General features: G+C 34.1%; 1 protein-coding gene across 3 annotated transcripts in view; it reads right to left on the reverse strand.

Annotated features, from left to right (window-relative positions):
* The window catches only part of LOC113400258 (probable G-protein coupled receptor CG31760), a 76,981-nt gene that overhangs the window by 4,955 nt on the left and 47,883 nt on the right, over positions 1 to 24,143 (reverse strand). Inside the window, exons 3-9 of one of the 3 annotated variants that reach the window (XM_026639763.2) lie at positions 14,106 to 14,228; positions 6,706 to 6,889; positions 2,458 to 2,653; positions 2,179 to 2,337; positions 1,427 to 1,565; positions 870 to 1,002; positions 198 to 330 (exon numbers count right to left, since the gene is read on the reverse strand). In XM_026639763.2, coding sequence (XP_026495548.1) covers positions 198 to 330; positions 870 to 1,002; positions 1,427 to 1,565; positions 2,179 to 2,337; positions 2,458 to 2,653; positions 6,706 to 6,889; positions 14,106 to 14,198 — 1,037 coding nt within the window. In that variant the 5' untranslated portion in view covers positions 14,199 to 14,228. Of the gene's footprint in view, positions 1 to 197; positions 331 to 869; positions 1,003 to 1,426; positions 1,566 to 2,178; positions 2,338 to 2,457; positions 2,654 to 6,705; positions 6,890 to 14,105; positions 14,232 to 24,143 lie in introns of all 3 variants that reach the window. The other 2 variants (XM_026639765.2, XM_026639762.2) reach the window with 2 other exon arrangements.

Consider the following 24,143-nt stretch of genomic DNA (forward strand, 5'->3'; position numbering starts at 1 on the left):
ATCGAAATATTTTCGTATACGGATTTGTTTTGCTCATAATTCTATTTTTTAACACGTAGGTGTTAAACGTGAAATACCTCAAGTACTAAGGGGTGTATTTGCGACTTTTATTTCGATAGATCATGTTTTTATATTATATTAAAATCTATTAAGGGCTATCAAATTTAGAATTGAAAAGGTTTTTTTTTAATATATACCGAAATGGCCAGTTGTATGTGGCAAGACATGGCTCTGGTCCCTTGCATGTCTCACATCCTGGCTGACATTGGAGACAATCGTAGGGTTCACTCCAATTTTCTAAGCTGCTCTCTTCGTATTCTTGATAAGCAACTGAGGGGAAAGATACAATAAAACATTCTTAGGGATTACTGTCTATAAATTGATTTTTCAAATCATTTTTCGAATGTAAATAAGTGAGTGAATTTGTAAACACAATTAGTAGGATTATAAGTTTGTACGTTATGTAGTATGTATTTTAATATCGTACATACTTAAGAGAATATTGACCAAAATACTTTAGTTGGAACTAAAGGCGGACTTAATGTTTGAAAGCAAACTTTAGGCTAATCTGAAATATATGAACGTAGTAACTACAAACATTAAGATAATATTCAAATAAATTACACGCGTAAACATAATATAAAAATGATTACATAATGGGACATTCTCATAAATATATAGATTACTCTGGAGTAATCACTGGTGAAAGAATCATATAAATCCCACTGATGATATTATATGCGAAAAACTGAAGTATTTTCAAAAGAAAATAACGTACATCAAAAATAAATCGTATCTAGGTCTTCTTAGTAAACCAGCGCTCCGTTCCTTTTTTAAATCGGAGCACAGAATTATCGATAAATGCTTACTTTCCACTAATGATCCGTTGAACCCCTCCGGATGATGCATCGAATAGAATCCTGGTCGACATCTACAAATGTACGATCCACGCGCCCAGCCACTGTACCGAACACTTATTTCTCTATTGGGTTTGTATTCACACTAAAAACAAATCTTGTCTGAATTTTCTAATATTGTTTAATTAAAGAGCCACAAGAGTTAAAGACAAACATAAATAGAATATTACACCTTAAAACTACTCTATGTTTATAAAATGGTATAATATTAACAAAAACAAAACGCACAGACATGACAATTATTATAATAATCGTAGGTAAATTACTTATACACCAAGCAGCGCCGATTGTATAACTTATACTTCTTAAAAGACTTGTTTTAAAAATATTCGTAGGAACCGACTTAATTAAAGCATATTGGAATGTCAAATTTAATAAATTTAATAACTGATATTTAAAGAATACCCTAAATAAATCAATGTTTTTCTATTCGATCTTGAATATTGTATTATGATTGAAACGAATGCCGAACTAGGATGGATCAAACGATTACAATATAATATGCTTACATATGTAGTCTCATTTGGACATTTATGGGTTCCGTGAAAGGAATAAATTTGATTATCATTTTCCTCGTCGTTATCCACTTCACACTGATTTATTTCCAAGTTAGATATATCAATGTCTACAGAAACAACTCCCTTTAATCTGAAACGTAGGAATAATGTTACGCTATCATTTAATGAACATCCTTGTCTCTGGAAAACCTTATCAGATAATACTTAAGGTGATTATTGATTTTACTTCGTTAAACCAGTTTGTAAATGTGAAACGATTTCCGTTTTTAAGTTGATTTAAAAAAATATCTTATTTTATCATTTTATGTAGACTTTCTTAGGGATAGGGCTTTGTGCAGGCCGTTTGGTTAGGTACCACCTACTCATCAGATATTCTACCGCCAAACAGCATTATTCAGTATTGTTAGGTTCCGGTTTGAAGGGTGAGTGAGCCAGTGTAACTACAGGCACAAGGGATAAAAGGTCTTGAATCCCAAAGTTGTTGGCACATTGGTATTATGTAAGGAATGGTTAGTATTTCTCACAGAGCCAATGTCTATGGACGGTTGTGGCTACCTACCACCAGGAGGCCCATTTGCCCGTTCGCCTACCAATGACATAAAAAAAAGATGTGCAATATATTCTCTCATATAACCAATATCAATAAAATTATATATTTATAAATATAATATTAATTGCGATAGATACAAAGGAAAATAATGTGCATATGCCTTTATAACATTAATGAATAATTCAAGCCTTACCCGCGAATTGTAGACACAGGGACCGTATAAGATAGCAGCCAGCGCTTTGCTTCGCAGCTATAGTAAGGGTATGTCCACCATCCCTCCATTGTCGCTCCGGGGAGCGAAGGCATAAACTTTGGCGATCGTAAAGATTCGCTTTCCTCTGCCGAAACATACCTAAAATCCCCATTATCTTTGAAGAATACTAAGTAAATAATTAAGTGTAGTGAATAAGGTAAAGAATAATATTCATTTTGTAAATAATTGTGTCGTTTCGTATTATAATGACATATTTACCAGGGATATTCAGGGTCTGGTGGTTTCTCAAGCTGTGGAGACACAACTGCCACTGGTTCAGCTACACCATACCTTTCCCATTCAACTGTGCTATTTACAACACCATCACTTCTCAACGCAAGTGCACGAGCTCCGACCGCGCGCTCTGATGCACTACCACCGATCACTAAACCCCGTGAGACTGCCATGAGGACTTCTGAAACAATAACATTTATAAGAAATATATTCTTAAAAATATAACTTTTAACCACAATCAAAAGCCAGGACAATTATATCATTAGTACCAAATTTGATCCCATTGTTTGTTTATCGTTCTTTTTGGACACGAAAAGGAGAAGGATGATCAACGATTAGGCGAACAATTTTCTTTTCCTTCGTAATAGGCTTCGCTGAAGATATAGCTGCGTTAATAAAAATTATCACGAATTTTAGGTAATAAAAGTTGTTTAACAAAAATAATTGACGTCAATAGCTGTCGGCAATAAAAAACCAGTTCGATAACTGTTGACTTGTTGGCATTTATTAGAGTTTCGTTGTCCGTCTTCGAAATTCATCATCGGTTCTTTACCAAATTATCCTTTGAGAGAATCAACCTCTTATCGTTATAGTTTTTGAAGTTATAATTCTTTATATTTTTATCTAAAGGCGCGTTATCAAAAAAATATCGAAAGTGAATTTTTATGATGCTCGCGCGCGGGATGCTCATTTGAAAACGACACGAAGACGCTTGAAATAAACAAATTCATTCCTTATCTTATTTTAAAATATTTTAGTACAAATTTAAATTGTGAATGTTTAAATTTGTGAGTGAGTGAATCATAATAATAATAATAACAATTATATATTTAGTAAAATTAATCTTATTTAATAAAAAAATTGCATATTACAAACTATTTTCAATTGTGCTGAAGAAGTAAAACTTAAATAAACGAAAATGAAAAGTTTTATTGAATCTGAGCCAACAAATCAATTTCAATTATTAATATGTAATAAATAAATTCCAAAATTGCGTTGATGTAATTGATCAAATTATTCCATTTACTTATGATGAAATATATTTCATAATAAGCACCTGTAGTTAATAAAAAACATAAAGTAACAAAGCCACTTTTTATATATTTGAACCACTCCTCTGCGACTCGGTAAGTTTACTATAACTGAAGAAAGTTCAACCAACTGCACTAATGTATCTCAAACTTAGTGGAGAACGTTGCTAACACAAACGATGAACAGATGCCTTAAGATAAATATTATTATTATATAACATTTCCTGTGCCTCAATAGTTAGTGAAAACAAAAGGTTATTCAAGTCAAGTCTGAGATTTATTCATGAGAAATGTAAATATGTATTTTAAATATATTTTATTTAAATTATGCTTAATAAACAATTTTACGAATTAAGATGTACATGTACCTTTCCAACGTCTTGGTTAGCAGATGAGTTACTAGCCTTTAAGGGACGATTAGGCTCTTTTTGAATGTTCCGAATATCATCTCGGTTATTATATATCATATCGGTTTGAATAAAACTGCCGGCGAAAGTTGGTTCCACTGATTGTTCCCTTAGTATTATTGTGGTTACATATATTTTATAAATGTTTAAAGAAACGTTTTAATTGAAATATAGCATCAATGAGCAAATGTAATATATATACTTTTATATTGAATAAAGGTTGAAATTGACAGATACAAAAAAATATATTATAGTTGCATCAAGTCATTTCTTATTAAAAAGCTAAATGTAAATCTCATTCAAACTTGTTAAGCATGTAACTTGAAACATAATTAATAGTACCTAGGTATATACAAATACGCACTTGGTACGAAACACGCAATCAAAGTTGTGTGTAGGATTTTAATTAATTATAGATTTAATTTATGTGACTATTAAACATCAATAACTTCAACAACATCAATATACTCTACATATTAGCATATTTAATTTTATTAGCTATTTTTATCGTATTTTAACGGCCTTTCTTATAGATAAATGTTGTTAAACAGGTTGTTTTCCTTCGTTAAAAGCTGATTCCTCTAATTTTTTGAACATTGATTTGACCTTCATAAGAAATAGATAAAGCATTGCTTAACTTATCACTCTTAAAATGCCATTATAGTTTATAATGTGGCGTTTATAGGATCTTATTTCATTTATGCATTCAATTTAAGTTTAGGGGAAATTTTGAGATTATTTTCTAGCACGTATTATCGCCGTGTTTTGTTAATCATCAAATCAAATCTGAGCTTGCATTAGAGCTACACTCTCGTCTAGAAAATCTAATTACATGAAGCCTTTAAGCGAAATAAGTACAGGCACATAGCTGTGACTATACTATATGTATTCAGTTATATTAGCTGCATACTAAATTTAGCTTTCAAATTCAAATTTGTGTGGTAAACTAAATAGATATTGTATTTGGTACCCCTGTGAAAGTGTGAAACAGAAAAAGTTTCACATGGACTATTTCGGTAGGCTATTTTTAAAGTACAAAAGGACTCAATTTTAAATGCATGCAATCAGCATTTTATTAGTTATATTTATCATAACAATTGATCCAACGATATGTTGTCCTAGTCTTAGTGGATACAAATGAGCAGGAGAAAATGAAAATGTATGTGTGCGTAAACAAACACACTATTCCTTAACTCTCATAGATTGATGATTAAAACAATAAAATAACAGACCGAAATTGTCTCACAGCTTAGCTAAGTAAACGCAATGAAGTTTAGTCCACCAGGATGCTCCATTGCAGCTTGGTGGACCTGTGTTCAGTTGTTATCCGACAAATGAAGGGTTTTTCACAATTTTTTGTCGTTCATCATTGAGCATGAAAAAATATAAATTAATCAAACATCAAAATCGGACCATCTTAGTTCATAGTTAGGTGAGAATACGAATAGGTAAGAATAATAGGCTGTACGTGCTTTACGGCGAATAAATGTAACACAGCAGTGTTACACTCTCGTGCCCAAAAAAAGCATCAAAAAACATTGAAAGCATCCAAACTTCTGTCTGGATACTTCGTACCAGCTTTCTAGTAGACCAACGAGGTAGTTAAGGTTTATTCTCCAGCTTGTTATTCTTGATGTAATAATTAAATTAAATTGAAAAAATTCTAAAACATATAGGTCGTTATTTATGAAATCGCCAAGTTTTAATACTGGCTAGTGTAAAGATGTGTTTACTACACCGAATAGGGTATAGTAAATATAATTAAGCATCTACAAGAGTGAATGCCAATCCAATAGGGACCGTATGAACTCAGTGAACAACAACAAAAACTCATCGAAGCTTATCTTAACTTGTTGAATAGGCACACAAATGAGGCATTCTAAGTCGCATTGGCCCTTGTGACGTCCGTCGCCCTGGTTGGACACAAGTGTGTTCTTCCAAACTTGGCACAACAATTACTCAGGTGTATTATGAAGAATTGCAAATGATGATGGACATATCGCTGTTGAACAACCAGAAGTTGTCAATTCCTCTATATGTAGACAATTTCATAACCACGCTTGTCCAAGCTCTACAATAAAACTAATGGAGTTACGATTAATCTGTCACTTCTGATAATGCATATCACATCTGATTTGCATAACTTGTTACCCTGAAAACATTTCAAAATCGACGAGGTGGTGCAAATCGCCTTCAAAGCATTTCTATAGCGGAGGTATCAGCGTACTATTTTTAAAATGGTAATAGTGGATTGACAAAACCAACAATTTGATTTGATATTTTTGTCTAAATAAAATAATACATATCATAAAGGCCACCATCACATCATACTTCGTACATTACACATCTATATGTCATAAAACATTTGTCGAACCTGCGGGCTTTAGACAGACAGAGATTTGGATTTATAGTAATTATTATTAAGTTTTACTCGTGTGTTACTAAGGTATAAAATTTTATAGTAATAAGTTTAATTTTAATAAAATACAAAAACCGGATAACAAAAATATGGACTACCTATTATAGCCTGCGTCACCAGTAACTATAAAATGTACTAATAATATATTATTTATAGAAGGATAGAAGGAAAAGTTTGTGAGAAAATATGTATCTCAATTACTGCTTGTAGGGAAGGTTTGTTTGGCTACAATACCTTAAGATGTTAATTTATGTATATTTAGCATATATGTATGTAGATACGAATGCAGTACCTAACAAGTAACTGAGACCGGGATAACTGTGAAGAAGTTTAATTGATTTGTTAAAATGTTTCAACCATAAATTCAAAACCTTACCAGCAGTTTCCAAGCCAAGTTGATGTAGAATATTTGCAGCGAGATCCGCGCGTGCTCTCGCCGTATCCCATCTTGAAGCATGCATCGGAGCACGGAGACGGCCGTAATGGTGCGTAACACAAAGTGCACCAGTCGCCCCTGTGGCGACTGCGTGCACGAGGCGGAGAGATGATTCCAGTTCCTCCTAAAACAAAAGAGAACGTTTAAATTATATTTGACAAAGGAAATAAAATTCTTCCTTAAATTCTTTTATTTCCAAGAAACGAAAATAATTTATTGTTTAACTAAGTTGATTAGCAAAATATTTTCTTTAATAGATTTAAGGTAATTTATCGGCGTCAAAAAAAAATCATGTCTAATGTTGTGTGTAAATTCGTTAATATTATGATGACCTAGTTTTATTAAGTATCTATAATAATGTTATACGTTAGTGTTTTTCTGCGTAATTAACCGTGGTAACCATAATATTAATAAATGATTCTATTTAACCGTAACTATCTATCGATGACTCCGCGATTTGATTTCGTCACGTTACCTCCATTATTATGGCAATACTACATTTCCGAAATATGTCGAGTATTTCTTGAAAAATAATCAAAATCAAAATATAAGGAATATTCAAGTAGGTTCATAAAGGCACATATGAATCGTCATGTAACCGGCAAGAAACTCAGTAAGTAAATCTCAACAATAATATAAACCGGAATATTTAATTGATAAAAATAACGCCTTAATTTCTACTAACCTTAATAAATATTAATCAATTTTAAACAATATATTTTATCTATCTAATATATTTTATGTTAAAAATAAAATCTTTAGCCTCAATTATATCAATATATCAAATGATAGCGCTATATGAAAATATTATTACATATTTAGCAGTTTTTTTTAATGATTTCATATTTGATATAAGCGGTGGAGACCGTAATTGATAATTAATTAATTGTATTTCAGCGCATCAATCTATGCCTGAGTATGATAATTAATTGAATCACAGGATTATCTAGCCATTTAAGCGTAATGTTTGAAGTATAACAGTGTAGATATACTCATTTAATGAATAGAATATTCTACATTGTAGTACAGTTTTTACTAGAAATTTCCATATAAATATTTTAGAGTTAAAATGAGTGAATCTTTACAGTAACGTCGAACAATAGTCGTCAAACATAATTATGAAATAATATAATTTGAAGGCAGTAAGGACAATAAGACCATTTGTGGATACGAATTGCAATGCAATATAGCAATTACTGTTCTGTGTGTCAGCCGTTTATTAGAACTGTCCAGCCAATCCGAATGCACTAGTTGTAAATCAACCGAAGTGTAATAAAATTGTTAACTTTAATTTATATTTTCGTTTTTAAAAATTTTTAAGTTTAATTTAATTTAAAATATTTTAATAAAAAGTTATTTTGATTACAATATAAATACCTACTTATATAACTACTTTAGAACGATAAAACAAAGACTTAATATTTTTCGTCGAAAGAATTTATTTTTTCTTATTTCGAGGTATCATATCATATTGCGTATAGCTGTTGTCATCAGCAAATATGCGAATGCTAGCCTTAATTGACGTCAGTGCAATAGAGCGTTGCGAGCTAAATATGTCCCGCCCCTCAACTCCTCAGTTGGAAGGGTACTTGCTATTTGAAGAACCCTTCCGAACAAGGTTGTACGTAAATATAAACTGTATATGGACATATTTTTATTAGTTCTCATTGACTTCAGGCATAAGCTCATAAAGTATGATGAAACGTATTGGTAAATAGCTAATATTTTTTTTACGTCAAGAAAATAATTGGTACATTTTTTTTATATTAATACCCATTCATGCCATGCCTTGGTTACCTAACGAAGAAAATTATTACAAAAATAAAACGAACCCAAAAAAGTCACGGGTTATATCTAATCTTCCACATCACGTGTCCTGTTTTAGGCAGCCCTGATGTACCCGCATTCGTCGATCCATGTCGAGGATGACCGCTGGGGCTTGGGCGGGTAATAACACATAATTCGGATCCCATCCAGGTGTCAGATAAATATCCAAATTTTCGTGCCAGTGAAAAAGGGGTCAGAGCCAAGAGACTGGACGTTTTTTTATGTCTGGGTAGATAATCAGTGTTAGCAGCGCGGAGCAATTTCAAATTGCACATTTGAGTAAATCGCTAAGATAGTGATATGCTCTTCAGCATTGGCGTGTCCTTCCTAATACGATGTACATTTCACAATTAATGGCTTTCGGCAACGGAGACTATAGCTAACTAGCTGTAATCGCACCATTTACATATTAATTAAATCAGGCTGATCTAGCCTAACGCCAAGCCCATGGAATTAAATTCTGCGAAAAACATTCCTTTGTCTGTTGCTAGTCACGAACTTTTGTAATTTGGTAATAATGGCATTTGTAAGAGTGACACGGTATACTATGGATGGTATTTGCTCTGGTTTAAAAAAAATTGATGATCAAGAATTATGCCATTCTGCTCTGTATCAAGGAAGGACACTCTCGGCGCTAAGCCCTCTGCTAGTGATAATGCAGTCGACTTGACAGGTCAGATACAAGTCGCGGTCGACCATCACTGCCCATAGACATTGGCCTCGTTAGAAATGTTAACCATTCCTTACATTGCCAGTGCTCGATGGATCTTGGAAACTAAGATGCTTTGTCCCTTGTGCATATAGTTGCACTGGCGCAGTCTCCTTTCAAACTGAAACACAACAGCACTAAGTGTTGCTGCTTGATGGTAAAATGTATGACGAGTGGGTGGTACCTAACCTAACCAGACAGGCTAACACGCAACCACGCACGCACTATATAAATATCTGGTGCTGCTTGTGTAAATAATAAATAATTTTCGAAACATTATTGCATTAAGGCTAGTAATTAAAATATTTACCTTATTTTATTCAATGCATAAATTAAGTTTGAAAATACGTTGTTTATTTTCACTGGCCGAAAACGAATTAAAACTGTGACAGAATTTTTGTGTTAAATATAATCACGTATAAACGCTTTGAGCTGAAATGGTACGGAAATAACAAACATCTGCGCAAATATGCAAGTGAAGTCGTGCGCGCTCATCTTATTTGCAGTTATAAAAGCATTGCATTTATTTTCTTTTTCTACGTGCCAAAATACCAACAGTAGAGCTAACAAAAATATATTGTCAGTACTATTTCGGCATGTGCTATATTCTCTACATTATATCCTTGCATTATTTGGCTGAGCTGTTTTGTTTCCATTGTTCATTTGGATATTGTAATGGACATTTCCATTTAATATTTTCTTTTGAGTATCTTATGGTAGGCAAGGTATAAAATATATGAGCCAAGGTATGGCGTACAATGGCATTTCAATCCATTTAATGGTTTCCTTTAGATACATGTATGCATTGTGCAAAGATAAGCCGATACACAAACTATTTTAGGTATAAAGCAATATCTTTGTCGTCTACGTTGATAATATTGCACATATACTTTGACATCTGATAAAATTAATGAATAGCTTTCATGATATTTATGTTCAAACATTACGATTTAAAATCAAGCAGGTACATAAAATGTGCAGATATTCAGTTAGCATACTTTAGCCTAATTGACTGTGAATGTTTGGTTCATTAAACTTACGTGAATTTGTACCAAAATTGTACAAATGTGAAATCAAAGAGCGAGTATATGATGACGCACGAAATACGAATGATTTGATAGATGAGCACCATCAGTATCGTTTGCTATAAAGTCAAGTATTTTCGTGTTGTTAGATATGACGACGCGTATTCCCAAGTAAAATGAAGGGAAGCAAAGTAAATAACGGATATCCAAATACTTTTAGCTTCATTAGACAAACGTGATGAAGTCTAATAAAATTCCGCAAATATTTTTAACTTTGCTTGTAAAAGCCTACTTGAATAAAGTGTATTTTGATTTGATACGTATTAAAACTAGTGACCCATCTCAGCTTTTAATTTATAATTGTTGTTGGTTTTATTAATTTGCACATTAAATTCAAGACATTCTTCATATTCTTGTTATATTATACTATGAATGGGATTGTATTTATACGTAAGATTAATTAATACAATTAATGGAGGCCATTGAAGTTGTAACGTCATAAGGTCGTTTTAATCAGTCATGTAAAATAATGATCACATGCATTGTACTGTAGAGTAATAAACGTAGGATTACTTGGAAAAATTGTGACACAAAATGTGCATATACGAAGCGATAAAGCAAAAAATGGACATAAATATTAAACAAAAAATCAAACTGACTTCAAAAATAACGCAAATGTCACTGAGAGTTTTTTTTTTACTATTGTGTTCAATGAAATTAAACAAAAAATGTCTGAAAAAGTAAATATTTTTTTAAGTCAGCTAAAGATATCTTGTAAAATACTGAGCCAACCCAAAAGACAAATTTATGTGGCTCAAGTTGGAGGTACGGCATTATTATTATTTTTTATTTTTCTGTACCTTTTCTGATTTTAATACTATAGCCTAAGTATGAAATTCGAATTCGTCCCACAATACGCAGTATGACGATGGTACGTAGCACGATATATAATATCTCGATACGATTACTTTAATGACGTCATCCTCATGTAACTAGAGATGGGCTCATGTGAGCTAATGAACGCATTATGAAATTAATGTCATGTTCAACAACAAACCAGAAATTATTTTTTACCATTGAATAAACGACTTGTTTGTCGGAAATTAGTTTCGTGAGTGTGGACATACCTTACTATAAAGTTAGTTCTTTTAACACGATTTTATCAGTTTCGTCGGTATCTGTCTATGTATGTAAAGAAATTTTTGAACGTGCACCCACTTCAAAACGACTGATTGAGCTACCAAGATGATCTGATAAAGAAACTGAAAACTATTAAATCTTGATAACGATACGAATAATTTTACAGAAGTCTTTCTGGGGTTCTTGCAACGTCTTTAATTTTTTTTTAAATAACTGCCCTCAAACATGTAAAACACAAATAAATAATTAAAGAAAAATAATTTGTAGCTTCAATATTACGCGTTACAGCAATTTTTTTGTTTCAAAGGACAACTTTCTTGTTATATGTCTTGGGCGTCGAGATTTCTCGGGCTTACCTTAATAAAACAATTAATGAATATATTATTTTTTTAAATTGTTATATTTTTTTATGAATATAACGTGCCTTAATTCTTCGTAATGTGTGGTGATAGGTTAATCACTGGTTAGTTTAATAAATTTTAACACACACATTACAATATGATTTTAAATGTTAAGTCTCTTTTATATACCATAATTATTACATACCTATTACTTTTTGATTAAATAAATATAAATCTTGTTGAAGTTACATAAGTTTTAATTTTTTTTGTATTTATCTTCCACTATATACAACAAAAATTAAAACTATTTGTAGTATATCATTACGTATTTTCATAATCCCGAAGTCCTTATAAAAATTAAAAGTAAAATAAAATAAAAATAAAACATTGACTGATGATAAAAATATTGTAAAATTGCTCATATATTGTATACAATACTGTAAAAATTAAATATCTGTATAAAAAGATTCATAAACTTTCAGCTACTTATATAGTAACAATGCATCATTTTCGGAAAATCTTTATTAACAAGCATTTCGATAACCAATAAGTAGTTTGGAAATGTGCCATGGGAAAACGATACATAAAACGTAGGCATTTAGCTCTGAAACTATTAAAAAGTAATTTTTCGCTGTCCGGAAAAAATCGCGTAAAGTTAAAAGCTCGATAACTCGGGTTACGAGTTAAGACCCATATGTGTGTGCATAGTTAAGCTGTCGAGTCGCCATATTCATTGTTTAAATATTTAATACATTTCTAAAATTAATATATTTAAATAAATATAAATAAATATTCGACAACATCACATACATTACTCTGATCCCAATGTAAGTAGCTAAAGCACTTGTGTTATGGAAAATCAGAAGCAATGACGGTACCACAAACACCCAGACCCAAGACAACATAGAAAACTAATGAACTTTTTCTACATCGACTCGGCCGAGAATCGAACCCGGGACCTCGGAGTAGCGTACCCATGAAAACCGGTGTACACACTACTCGACCACGGAGGTCGAGTAGTGTGTACACCGGATATTTAACACAACATATTGTGTTTCATGCGTATACAGAACAGGATGTGGTAAACAGATAATTTAATTGATTTTTCGTGACACAATGTTCTATTAAATATTAATATTTATATGATGACTTTAATTTAATTTTCTTGTAGTTAAGTTTATTGTTACTTATGATAAATAGTGTATAATCATGACATATGGCCTAATCAAAAGTTGTATGTATTATTAAATTTTAACTACTCATATATTTTGGGTCATAGCTGCATGAAAACCAACCTCACACTGATCCACTCGAGTAACCCTTGTAAGTGTTTTACCTAGGGGGTTATTTAGTGGGTTTTTGTTTAATTTGGAATAACTCGCCATGATGTATTGAAAACATAGGTATCAGGACGGCATTATAATTTTTTTGCCCAAAGGAAGCGCTAGCAATAATTCGACTGTCAAGTTTAGGTAGAAATCTCTAAAATACAGTCGGACTGCAGCCGTATAGCTCTTCAAATTACACAGTTCATGCTGTCCGGTTACCATTTTGCTTAATTTTTTTCACGCAGTAGAATCCTTCGTAGAGGTACCCGGGCCCCTTTAACCGATTTATGTGGGATTCCTATTCCCTAAAACCACTGCGATGGCCGTCCTCGGCGCTCTGTTACCGTTCTGCTTTAACACGACGCTCACGCGGTAAATCAAGCGTATCGACCGTACGGCAGCAGTCTGGCTTATTGATTGGATGATTCTAACAAAAAAGCCCGTAGTTGGTTAAAATTCTCCCACATATGTATCCAATGATTGCCATTGGAGCTACATCGCGGGATAAGTTTAAAGCCTTCTCCGCAAAAGCAACATGTCTGACATTTTCAAGCTGTTATTTCTTTTTTTCTGTAATCTTAATATGATGTATTGGAGGATCGATATTTAATTGTGAGATTACATATTTTTTGTTATTGTTACATGAACTCAATCACATATTGTGATTCTCATTTAAAGTTCGGTAAACGTGACGTTACGGTAATCGGTCGGGCGAACAAATAAATTTAATGCACATTAAAATGCCGGTAAAACGGTTTGATCAAAATGACCGTCATTTATGCTTCCCGAGGTTGTCATTATCAGCATTAATTCACAGTAAATCGGTGTTTTGAGACATTCTACCCAAAAAATACAATTAATTTGTTCTGTACAAAGTTTTCATTGCAGGGTGACGATATTCATATCAACCAAACCCGCGCGTGTCAAGTCCCAGCATAGTAGTTCGTTTATAGAATAACAGATTACTCACTCGGTATGTAGTGACATTCGCAACATTGGCATGCGGTAGGGATAGCAGGGCGAAGGGCAGCAACAGACTTGTCACGCGCCGCGGCGCCCTCATCTCCGGCAACCATTCGCGCAATTACGCGCTCTTCTGAAACAAAACAATCATTTCCATAAATACTTATGTTATAATAATAAATTATTTAATAAAATATTCTAATTAATTTATCTAAAAAACTATTTAAAAATGAACATACAAGAACATGAAATGTACGCTTACGAAATATTATAAATATTAAATAGGTGAAATTGAGACGTACGGTCCCTTACCTATATAACAATGTTGTATATTATAACCTTCGAAAAGCGCTCTATCTTCCGGTATACCCACGTTTTATTTATATAGGTTTATTAGTATTTCCAGTTAGACATGACAAAGAGACCTCTCTTCTTTTATTTGTAGAGTTATTTAATTTCCTATACCTTTATAATATATTGTGTTGTCACCAGCATCAAACGACAATGTATTCGATGTTCCATTAAACTGGGCCGGTAGAGTGGTATTGGCTTAACAGGTGGAGTTAAATAAAAGCTTGTAAAACTAATATGTGTTGAATTAAAAAACACTTTGACAAACAAAGGCAATTCTTTCATTATTATTCATCCACATCCTATATGTAAGTAGGTATTGCATGCTGATGTTATTGTACTTGAGCATTCAGAGTTTCGGGTCTGTTTAGGAAACCAAAAAAATTAAATTAAACCTCATTTGACATTCGGCTAAAGGTTAATATGGAAATGAATATAAATTAACGGATATATTTTTAGGTATGCCTTTTAGATTACCAGAAATTAATTAATTTTATTGTTATGTAATACATTCAAATGAAAATACCGACAGTAAATTATCAATTTTACACTGAAATTTTACTCAATGCGCCATTATAATATGTATGGTTTATTTGTTTTACTGGTGTTAATACAATGGATAAAATTGGACAATAATCAATATTGAAAACTTGAGGATATCATTTATGATTTTACGTGGTGCTGGCATCTAAACGCTAACATGAACTTTGATAAAAAAGGTATTTTTTTTTCATTGATATACAGCTTGCCAATAGCTATGGAACACATGAAGAACATTGTATAGAACTGATTTATTTTTTCCTATTTAGGTGAATTAGTCAAAAAGGTGACATGGAAAAAAGGTTTTGTATTACAAAATACATGCTGTATAAATAACTTTTACATCCAGCGTAAGCGTACAGTTTTCCCATTTACAGAGCATATTGAAGTGAACTCAGTGATCAAAGGATCCTATGGAGTGTTAACTTAAGTTCAAATTGACACTAAACGATCACCCGACTCTGTTCTGGCTTTGGTATTAAAATACCTAGTGCTTTGGTTTATATTTAAATAAATATTAAGCGTGAGCGACTCATTACACTTGATAGCAACTGTAGCTTTTAAGACGTGTGCACTTTACTTTGAAATTATACACATCACGCCGAGAGTTTCTCATAAAAAAATAAAGCACAGTGTAATTTGTGTTAATAATTGATTCCTTATTTATATTTGTAAAAAATATAAAATTTAACGAAACATTAAAACGAACCTGGTGTTGTATTTTGTAAGTTATTTAGCTGTTTACATTTACATCATCCGTATGTATCCGTATATAATCCATAATTGGCATGCTTATATTCTTCAGGTTTAGGCTTAATCTATGATGTCGTTATAATAAACAGTCAGACAAAGTTACAGGTGAAATTGTTTTAAGACGGCCTTAGCATAGTAAACTTCAGTTAGAAAAGTCTATTGGATTTATGACCATTTTTAAAGACGACTACACTGAAATCAGTATATAAAAACCCTTTCTACATCCACACAACTAAATTGTACCTCATGTATATTCTTTATCGCTACATATTTCAATGTATATGTATGTGTAGTCAACGTAACTCTCAGAGTGTTGAAAGCTTCGTAATCGCATTAAGTTTGGATCTGTTTCTCAAGTTTCTATTTGAAATTTGTTGAAGTCTGAAACTTGAAATCCGATACCTAGATACGAATACAGTTAGTCGGATAAACAGTTTGATTGTGTTTAAATCGTAACTCTATACATGGATGATAGGTCATTATTCTTACAATATTGAATTTATATCTATAGTAATGAATACTTCTTAGGTATGTTATATATACAATATTTATTATAGAAAAACCAATAAACATCCGTACTGGCACATCTAAGTCGAAATCGAAATATAAATTATTGAAGAAGACTTTTATGTAAAGGTATCACATGTACACCTAACAATGGTTCGAAATTTAAATTCGACCAAGAAGAGCCGCCAAGAAACTAACTACTTACTCATTTCCTAAAGTTGATGGATTATAATAAAATTATTGCTCATTTCTAATTTTATGGTATATCTTATTGGTATTATTTATTATATAACAGTTGATAGTAGAATGTTTGCCAAGATAATTTTTTGAAAAGGTTGTTCTACTGAAAATAAAATGTGTACTTTGACTGATAATCTTTGTTCAAGTCAATTTAAAAAATGTTCGTACAATTAAAAATTCTAATTGAATGGTCTTTGAGATATGCTTACTATCAAACGACTTCGTTTGCCAATTTTAGAAGGTTTTTTTACTTTCAAATTTGCAGTTACTTTTTGTACGACATCTTTCGTTCTTTTTAAAATAAATAATATATTCAATGCTTATTTCTAATAAAATAATTAGCAAGTTAATATCAACCGCCATGATTTTTCACAATTCTATATTTGGATAACCTCGTTTCACACAAGCGATTTGCTTTTATTTCACAATTAATAGAAATAAATTATATAAAAAAAGGTCTCAAAATGAGATTTTACGTTTTTCAACACCGAATTAATTAGCATACTCAGATCTTCATAATATTTTTTAAAATATATATTAACATTTCTCATTACGAAACATATACATACTTTTTTGTAACTTGTGATATATAATTTTAATATGGAAAATGTATGCACACGGGCTACCTGATGGTAAGTTGTCACCATCGCCCATAGACATTGCGCCACAAACCTAGTCCCTAGTGCCTGTAGTTGAGTACACTGGCTTACTCACCATTTAAACCGGAAAACACCAATATTGAGTATTGCTGTTAGGCGGTAGAATAAATAGAAATAGAATGACTGAGTATTACCTACCCAGGCGGGCTTGCACAAAGTCCAATCACCAAGAAAAAATATTACTAAATATTACTGTCAGTAATGTACGACACTTTTAGTAATATGAGTAGGTATATACCTACTTACTTTAATATTTATTTATGATTTCAATATAAAATACTACAATTTGGTAGGTAGGGGTAGAGATACATAATGATTTATTATTAATTCTATATTTTTTTCTTATCTTTGTGATCGATCTTGTATACTTTGATTTTTACATACAACTTTTGAAATCATAAACTTTTTACAGCAATGTTTATTTTCGGTTGTTTGATCTATAAGAAATATGTTTTTTTTTTTATAAATAATTATTATAAGTACCGAATAGTAGGAAAAACAAAATAGAAAATAATAATAAAAAAGACTTGTTGTGAATATCCAGTAAAAGTACTAATTGAGTATTCAAACGCATTCAGCGAAGCCACATTATGCAGCTGGTATCCACGATAACGTATTAGCATTCAATGCAATTGCTATATCATGGAACTTTCCGTATTTTTTAATTTGAAAGAAGAAAAGGGTTATAATATACGTCTGATTGTTTCAATATACGGCTTTGTTTTTGTTTTTATCAACAAAAAATCATATAACAAAATTAGTTGGCGATAAGCACATAGCGCTGAAGCCAGAATTAACCCAAAGATGTATTAAAAATATTAATTAAGTGTCATTTTACTAGTGAGTTCTTAAACCATTATGTTTACTATCAACCATAACCGATGTTCGACTTTAAAACATCGTTTAAAATCCCTCTCATGTAACCGTTTCCTTAATTTTTAATTTATTGTTCGAATAGCAGCAATGTTACAAACGCAGTTGCAGTCAAATGTTACCAAAACACGGTTTAATTAGTTGTTACGATATTTTTTGCAGTGAACGTTCATTTAGGAACCACCCGTACAAATGTTCCATGAAGGTCAGATCATTTATTGACCAAATTAGCAGTTTTAAGGGTCTTTTGTTAGTTAATTTTTATTATCCATGAAATAGCTAAAATATGAGTGGTAAATGGTAAAATATAATCGTGTGTCAATATCTGTCCAGAGACACATGTTCAACGCGTACTAGGATAAATTGTCAATTAAAAAAATAATCCATAATACCTCAATTAGTGAAACAATTTGCGAGAGCTTACCCGCCTGCCCAGCGTGGCGATTATGGGCAATACCTCCAAATGGTGAAAACACGTAAGCCACGGCCCCCAGTTCCCGGCGGTCCCGCTATTCCTCGTCATGGTGGCGACGATGGTAACGGCGGGACGGGGGGTGCTAAGAATCACCGGGCTACGGGAGGCCACCACAACCGACTGACTCTGGCGACGTACAACGGATGCACGCTACGGCTTGACTCGCATCTAGCGCAACTCGAGGTGGAATTTGGGAAAATTAGGTGGCACATATTAGGGTTATGTGAAGTCCGTAGAGAGGGAGAGGACACCGTAACCCTCGAATCGGCCCACCTAATGTACTTCTGAGAGGGAGACCAACAATCCCAAGGTGGCGTTGGGTTTCTGGTTAATAAGTCCCTAGCTGACAACGTTTTGGAAATCTCCAGTGTGTCGAACAGGGTAGCGTACCTCATTGTAAAGCTCACCGAGAGGTATAGCCTCAAGGTGGTGCAAGCGTACGCACCGACCTCAACACACTCGGATGATGAAGTGGAGGAAATGTTCGATGATATATCGAGGCCCTCCACTCCACCACGAAAACCCACTACAACGTTGTCATGGGGGACTTCAACGCTAAAGTGGGAGTACAGAATTGTAGTGTAGTGAAGGGGCAAATGCTTGTCAACTTCCTCGAACGGGAGGGGCTCTTCTTGATGAACTCCTTCTTCAAGAAGCAGCCCCAAAGGGAGTGGACGTGGCAAAGTCCCGACACTATGACCAAAAATGAGATCGATTTCATCATAACGAACAAAAGGCACATATTAAGAGACGTCTCAGTGCTGAACAGGTTCAATACCGGTAGTGATCACCGACTTGTCCGAGGCTCTCTGAATATCAATTTTAAGGACGAGCGCGTCCGTCTGATGAAGTCTACACTCCGACCAACCCTGCTCCAAACCATTGCGGGATCTGAAGCGTTCCAGTCAAACCTGGAGAACCGATTCGCTGCCGTGAAAACCAGAACCTCGAAAATGTAGTTAGAATTCTCAGGAAAGAAGGCACGAGATTTTGTAGCATGCAGCGTAAGGGCAGAAAGTCTAAACTTACGGAAGAGACTTTAGGGCTAATGAAGAAACGACGTGAAAACCCACCTGTCACTTCGTCAGAGAAACGACAACTAAAGCAAGAGATCAACAACCGCGTACGACACGACCTCCGGTGCTCCAATACTATTACGATTGAAAGAGCCATCGAGCAGAATCGGGGGTCTAAGGTGTTCGTACAATCTCTTGGAAGGAGCCACCTGACGAAGTTGACCACAGCAAGTGGAGAAGTCATCTTCCGAGCCGACAGTTCTTTCGGAAGTAGAGGACTTCTACGGCCGGTTATACGCATCGCATGCATCTCGACCTGATCCCGAAAATGAGGATCCTAGAGCTACATTAACACGTCATTTCACCGAAGACCTGCCAGAAATTGGCGTAATGGAGATTGCTCTTAAACAGCTTAAAAATGGAAAAGGAGGTAAACCCGTACTGAGGGAGCTCCAGAAGCTTTATAACTCTGTCCTCTTCGAAGGGAGAACTCCGGAGGCGTGGAGTAGGAGTGTGGTCATCCTGGTCTTCAAAAAGGGAGACAAGACCCTGCTGAAGAACTATCGACCCACATCCCTAATGAGCCACGTCTATAAGCTGTTTTCAAGAGTGATCACGAACTGTCTTGCGCGAAGATTCGACGAATTCAAACCCCCGGAACAGGCCGGGTTTCGGAACGGATACGGCACCATAGACCACATACACATAGTGCGGCAGATTATACAGAAGTCCCATGAGTATAATCGGCCCCTGTGTCTTGCATTCGTGGACTATGAGAAGGCCTTTGACTCCGTTGAAATCTGAGCTGTTCTGGAGTCCCTGCAGCGTTGCCAAGTTGATTGGCGATACATCCAAGTGATGAGATGTCTCTACAAAGCCGCCACCATGTCCGTCCAAGTACAGAATCAGCAAACAAATCCCATATCATTGCACCGAGGAGTGAGACAAGGGGACGTTATTTTCCCCAAATTGTTCACTAATGCAATGGAGGACATGTTCAAGACGCGGAACTGGAAAGGGCGTGGCATCAACATCAATGGCGAATACATCTCTCACTTGAGATTCGCAGACGACATCGTCATCATGGCAGAAACGCTGCAGGACCTACAACAAATGATGAATGAGCTTGCTGATTCTTCTATGCGCATCGGCCTACGGATGAACTTGGATAAAACCAAAGTCATGTTCAATGAACATGTTCTACCGAAACCGATTGCGATACACGGTACTGTCCTCGAAGCTGATCAAAAATATGTCTACCTCGGGCAGACATTGCGATTAGGTAGAAACAACTTTGAGGACGAGTTGAATAGAAGAATTCAGCTAGGTTGGGCAGCATTTGGGAAGTTACGACGAATCTTCACATCGTTGATCCCACAGTGCCTTAAGACGAAAGTCTTCAACCAGTGCGTCCTACCCGTCATGACATACGGAGCCGAAACGTGGACACTCACGACAAAGCTGGTCCTCCGGGTTAAAGTCGCTCAGCGTGCTATGGAAAGGGCTATGCTCGGAGTATCTCTGAGGGATCGCATCAGAAATGAGGTGATCCGTCAGAGAACCAAAGTCATCGACATAGCCCAGTGGCAGTGGGCCGGCCATATTTGTCGTAGAACCGATAACCATCGGAAAACGTGTTCTAGAGTGGAGACCGCGTCTCGGCAAACGTAGTGTAGGACGTCCTCAGGCACGGTGGAGTGACGATTTGCGCAAGACGGCTGGCAGGAGCTGGATGCGAGTTGCCGAAGAAAGATCACAGTGGCGTGCATTTGGAGAGGCCTATTTTCAGCAGTGGACGAATGCGGGCTGATGATGATGATGATTATTATTGTTATATATAACATTGACTTATCTTAGTATACAGATGGGAACGGCAATTTTAGTATTGTTATATATTTAATGCTAGCTGTGTACCTATCCGATGGAATATCCTATCGGAAATATTATACAGAAGCGAACCGAATCTTCTCAAGTATTAGAGCTTTTTGGTAGCCTCTATAGGGAAGTATCGACTAATTACTCTATGAAATTTAATATGAAAAACTCCTATACAAACTTTTTTTACCCCTCTTCATCCACAATGTCACCATCTTGGGTGACATTGTGGATGAAGAGGGGTAAATCATCGAAAATACTGTTACAGCTGTCTTTTACCCATACACAGAAACCTAAACAGCGATTTCCAAACTTCTAACTTTCATAAACCTAAGTTTCACAATCATTGGTGTTGTATTTTCAAATAAAATACTTTAACACCGATGTTCATATTTCTTACACCAGAAATAACAAATTTCTATACAAACTTTCATCCCCTAAGGAGTATTGCTTAGGTGATGAATTTTGCAAAATCTAAGCCTTGTGCTCATCTATGTTCCATTGGAAATTCCTGTGTAGATTTCATTCCTGTGCAAAAGGTCGATTAACCGGTTAAGGTTGTGCGTTGTATTTCAATAATTGTGAAATTTTATTTAACGTGATGAGATTGGAGCTCATATCATTCAAAGTAACAATGGCTTACTTGTACTCAAATCAAAACCGCATTAAGTTAAATATGATTTGTGACTAACTACCCTCTACCACACGCGATACGGGATAGTATTATTATTTATTTAATCACCCACATGATATTCACCATTATCCTATAAACTTTCCATCGTAGATACATATTTATAAATATGTATAAACCATCAATGTATATCATCATACATGGACCAAGTTTTGGTCCATAGTTCAATGTTACGTTTGATTTTATTTTCCGATAATTGCTGCATTTAAAACTGACTCGTTTAATAAATTATTACTGATCACTTATTCCATATTTTTGCGTTACATAACTGCATTTTAACGATTATTCTTTGAAAACTAACAACCAGTCGCTCATCTATTTGCAAATCAAATGATCTTCAACTAGTTCTACTCATATTGAATTTCTCACTCAATGTCGCCTCTGTAGAACAATTTATCTAAATGCAGGCTAGTTCAATAACAGATTCCACTTTTTGTATTATGTTTTGTGTGTTCATCTGTTATTACCAGATTGTTAATAAAATTACAATTAATACAAGGTGCTAAGCGACTCCCTGGGGAGATGTCGGTACCAGGCACCCGATGCCTTTCAGTTATAGGATGAGTATTATTTGTGTGTACGGATTTTGCAGCAATAAGAATCGTTCTGGTAGCATAACAAAATTTTCCAATAAAGTCGACATCTTCTGGTAGACTAGCTGCCCGTTATTGCTTCATACGAATAAATTCATAATAAGTTACGCCTCCCAAACCGACGCAAAATTTAAAATATCCAAACACCTTTTTTTATCGATTTTTAAAATACACCAATGTTTACAATTTTATAGGCTCAGTAGATTTGGCTGTTTGTTAATAGTCAAGAGAAACGATATTATAAGTATTGATTTACTCTAGTGAATATTATGGTTTTAGGTTTACATTGTTAGTACAAATTTATACATGTAGTAAATGGACTGTGTCTATGTCGTATTTACAAAGTATGAATGTCGCAGAATAGAGCGTGTTCAAGTCAAAGCGTTCCGCCTAAGGCATTTGGAACTTAATACAAAGAGAGACTTACTGACAGGCCAGTATGAATTATAGACACAAATGGTACATTTTTGTATTCTTGTCTATCCAATGCAATGTGAAACTTACGTACGCTACAAGGAAATTATTCCGAGTCGTATTGTGTATATACGATTGTATCGTATAATACGAAAACACAATTAAGCCTATATATGTCATTATTATTAATCTAGTTATCTTACAACTAACTTTTGTTGGTAGCATTTATTTTTAAGAAATTCGTTAAAGTTGCGCCAATATGAGACAAAAAAATATCAGCGCATTAGCTATAGAACATAAAAGACAAAAAAGAGTTACACTTTATATAATACTAGTAAAAACCCCTTCCACTTCTCCCCTTGAATTATAAATTTCCAAAAATCTATAATCAGAGCCTATGCCTAAGTTACTGATACTCGTGTACTTGTCACAGGAGGAGTAGTCCTCATACTTGTAGTATGTTTGTAAAGTAAATAATTCTTGTGTACATTCGCTTGGTATGTACAAATATGTATACATATATATGTATAATTTAACTATAAGTATTCATAATCAGTATAAATTTGCTTAATTAAATGAAACGGCATATTTTTTTAGGAAGTATGCTTGCGTTTCATGGTCGACGTCGACCCGCATTGGAATATAGTGATGGAATAACTTTGAAAATATCTCTCTAGGAGGCATTTGTTAATTGTTGTTAATATACTTTATTGTACACCACAAACAAAAATACAAAAATCTTAGGATTAAACACAAAAACAAAAATATAAACCACTATTTTATGTGTTGTACAACGGGCGGACTTATGGCTATTTAGCCATCTCTTCCATACAACCCAACCTGAGAGATATTTTTTAAAACCATCAGGGTAGGTGTGTTACAGTCATAAATTTACAGACAAATATTTAACAAAACGAACGTTATATATAACGAAATTAATTGAAGTCTTATAAATTAGTCATTTGCTCGGCATTGGGACATTTTTTGCGACTTTATCTAGTAATACCCTTAGAGTCATAATATGTCCAAAGAAATATCGATATTAGGTTTGTAAATGC

This window comes from Vanessa tameamea, chromosome 17 (assembly GCF_037043105.1).
Source record: "Vanessa tameamea isolate UH-Manoa-2023 chromosome 17, ilVanTame1 primary haplotype, whole genome shotgun sequence".
Taxonomy (NCBI): Eukaryota; Metazoa; Arthropoda; class Insecta; order Lepidoptera; family Nymphalidae; genus Vanessa; species Vanessa tameamea.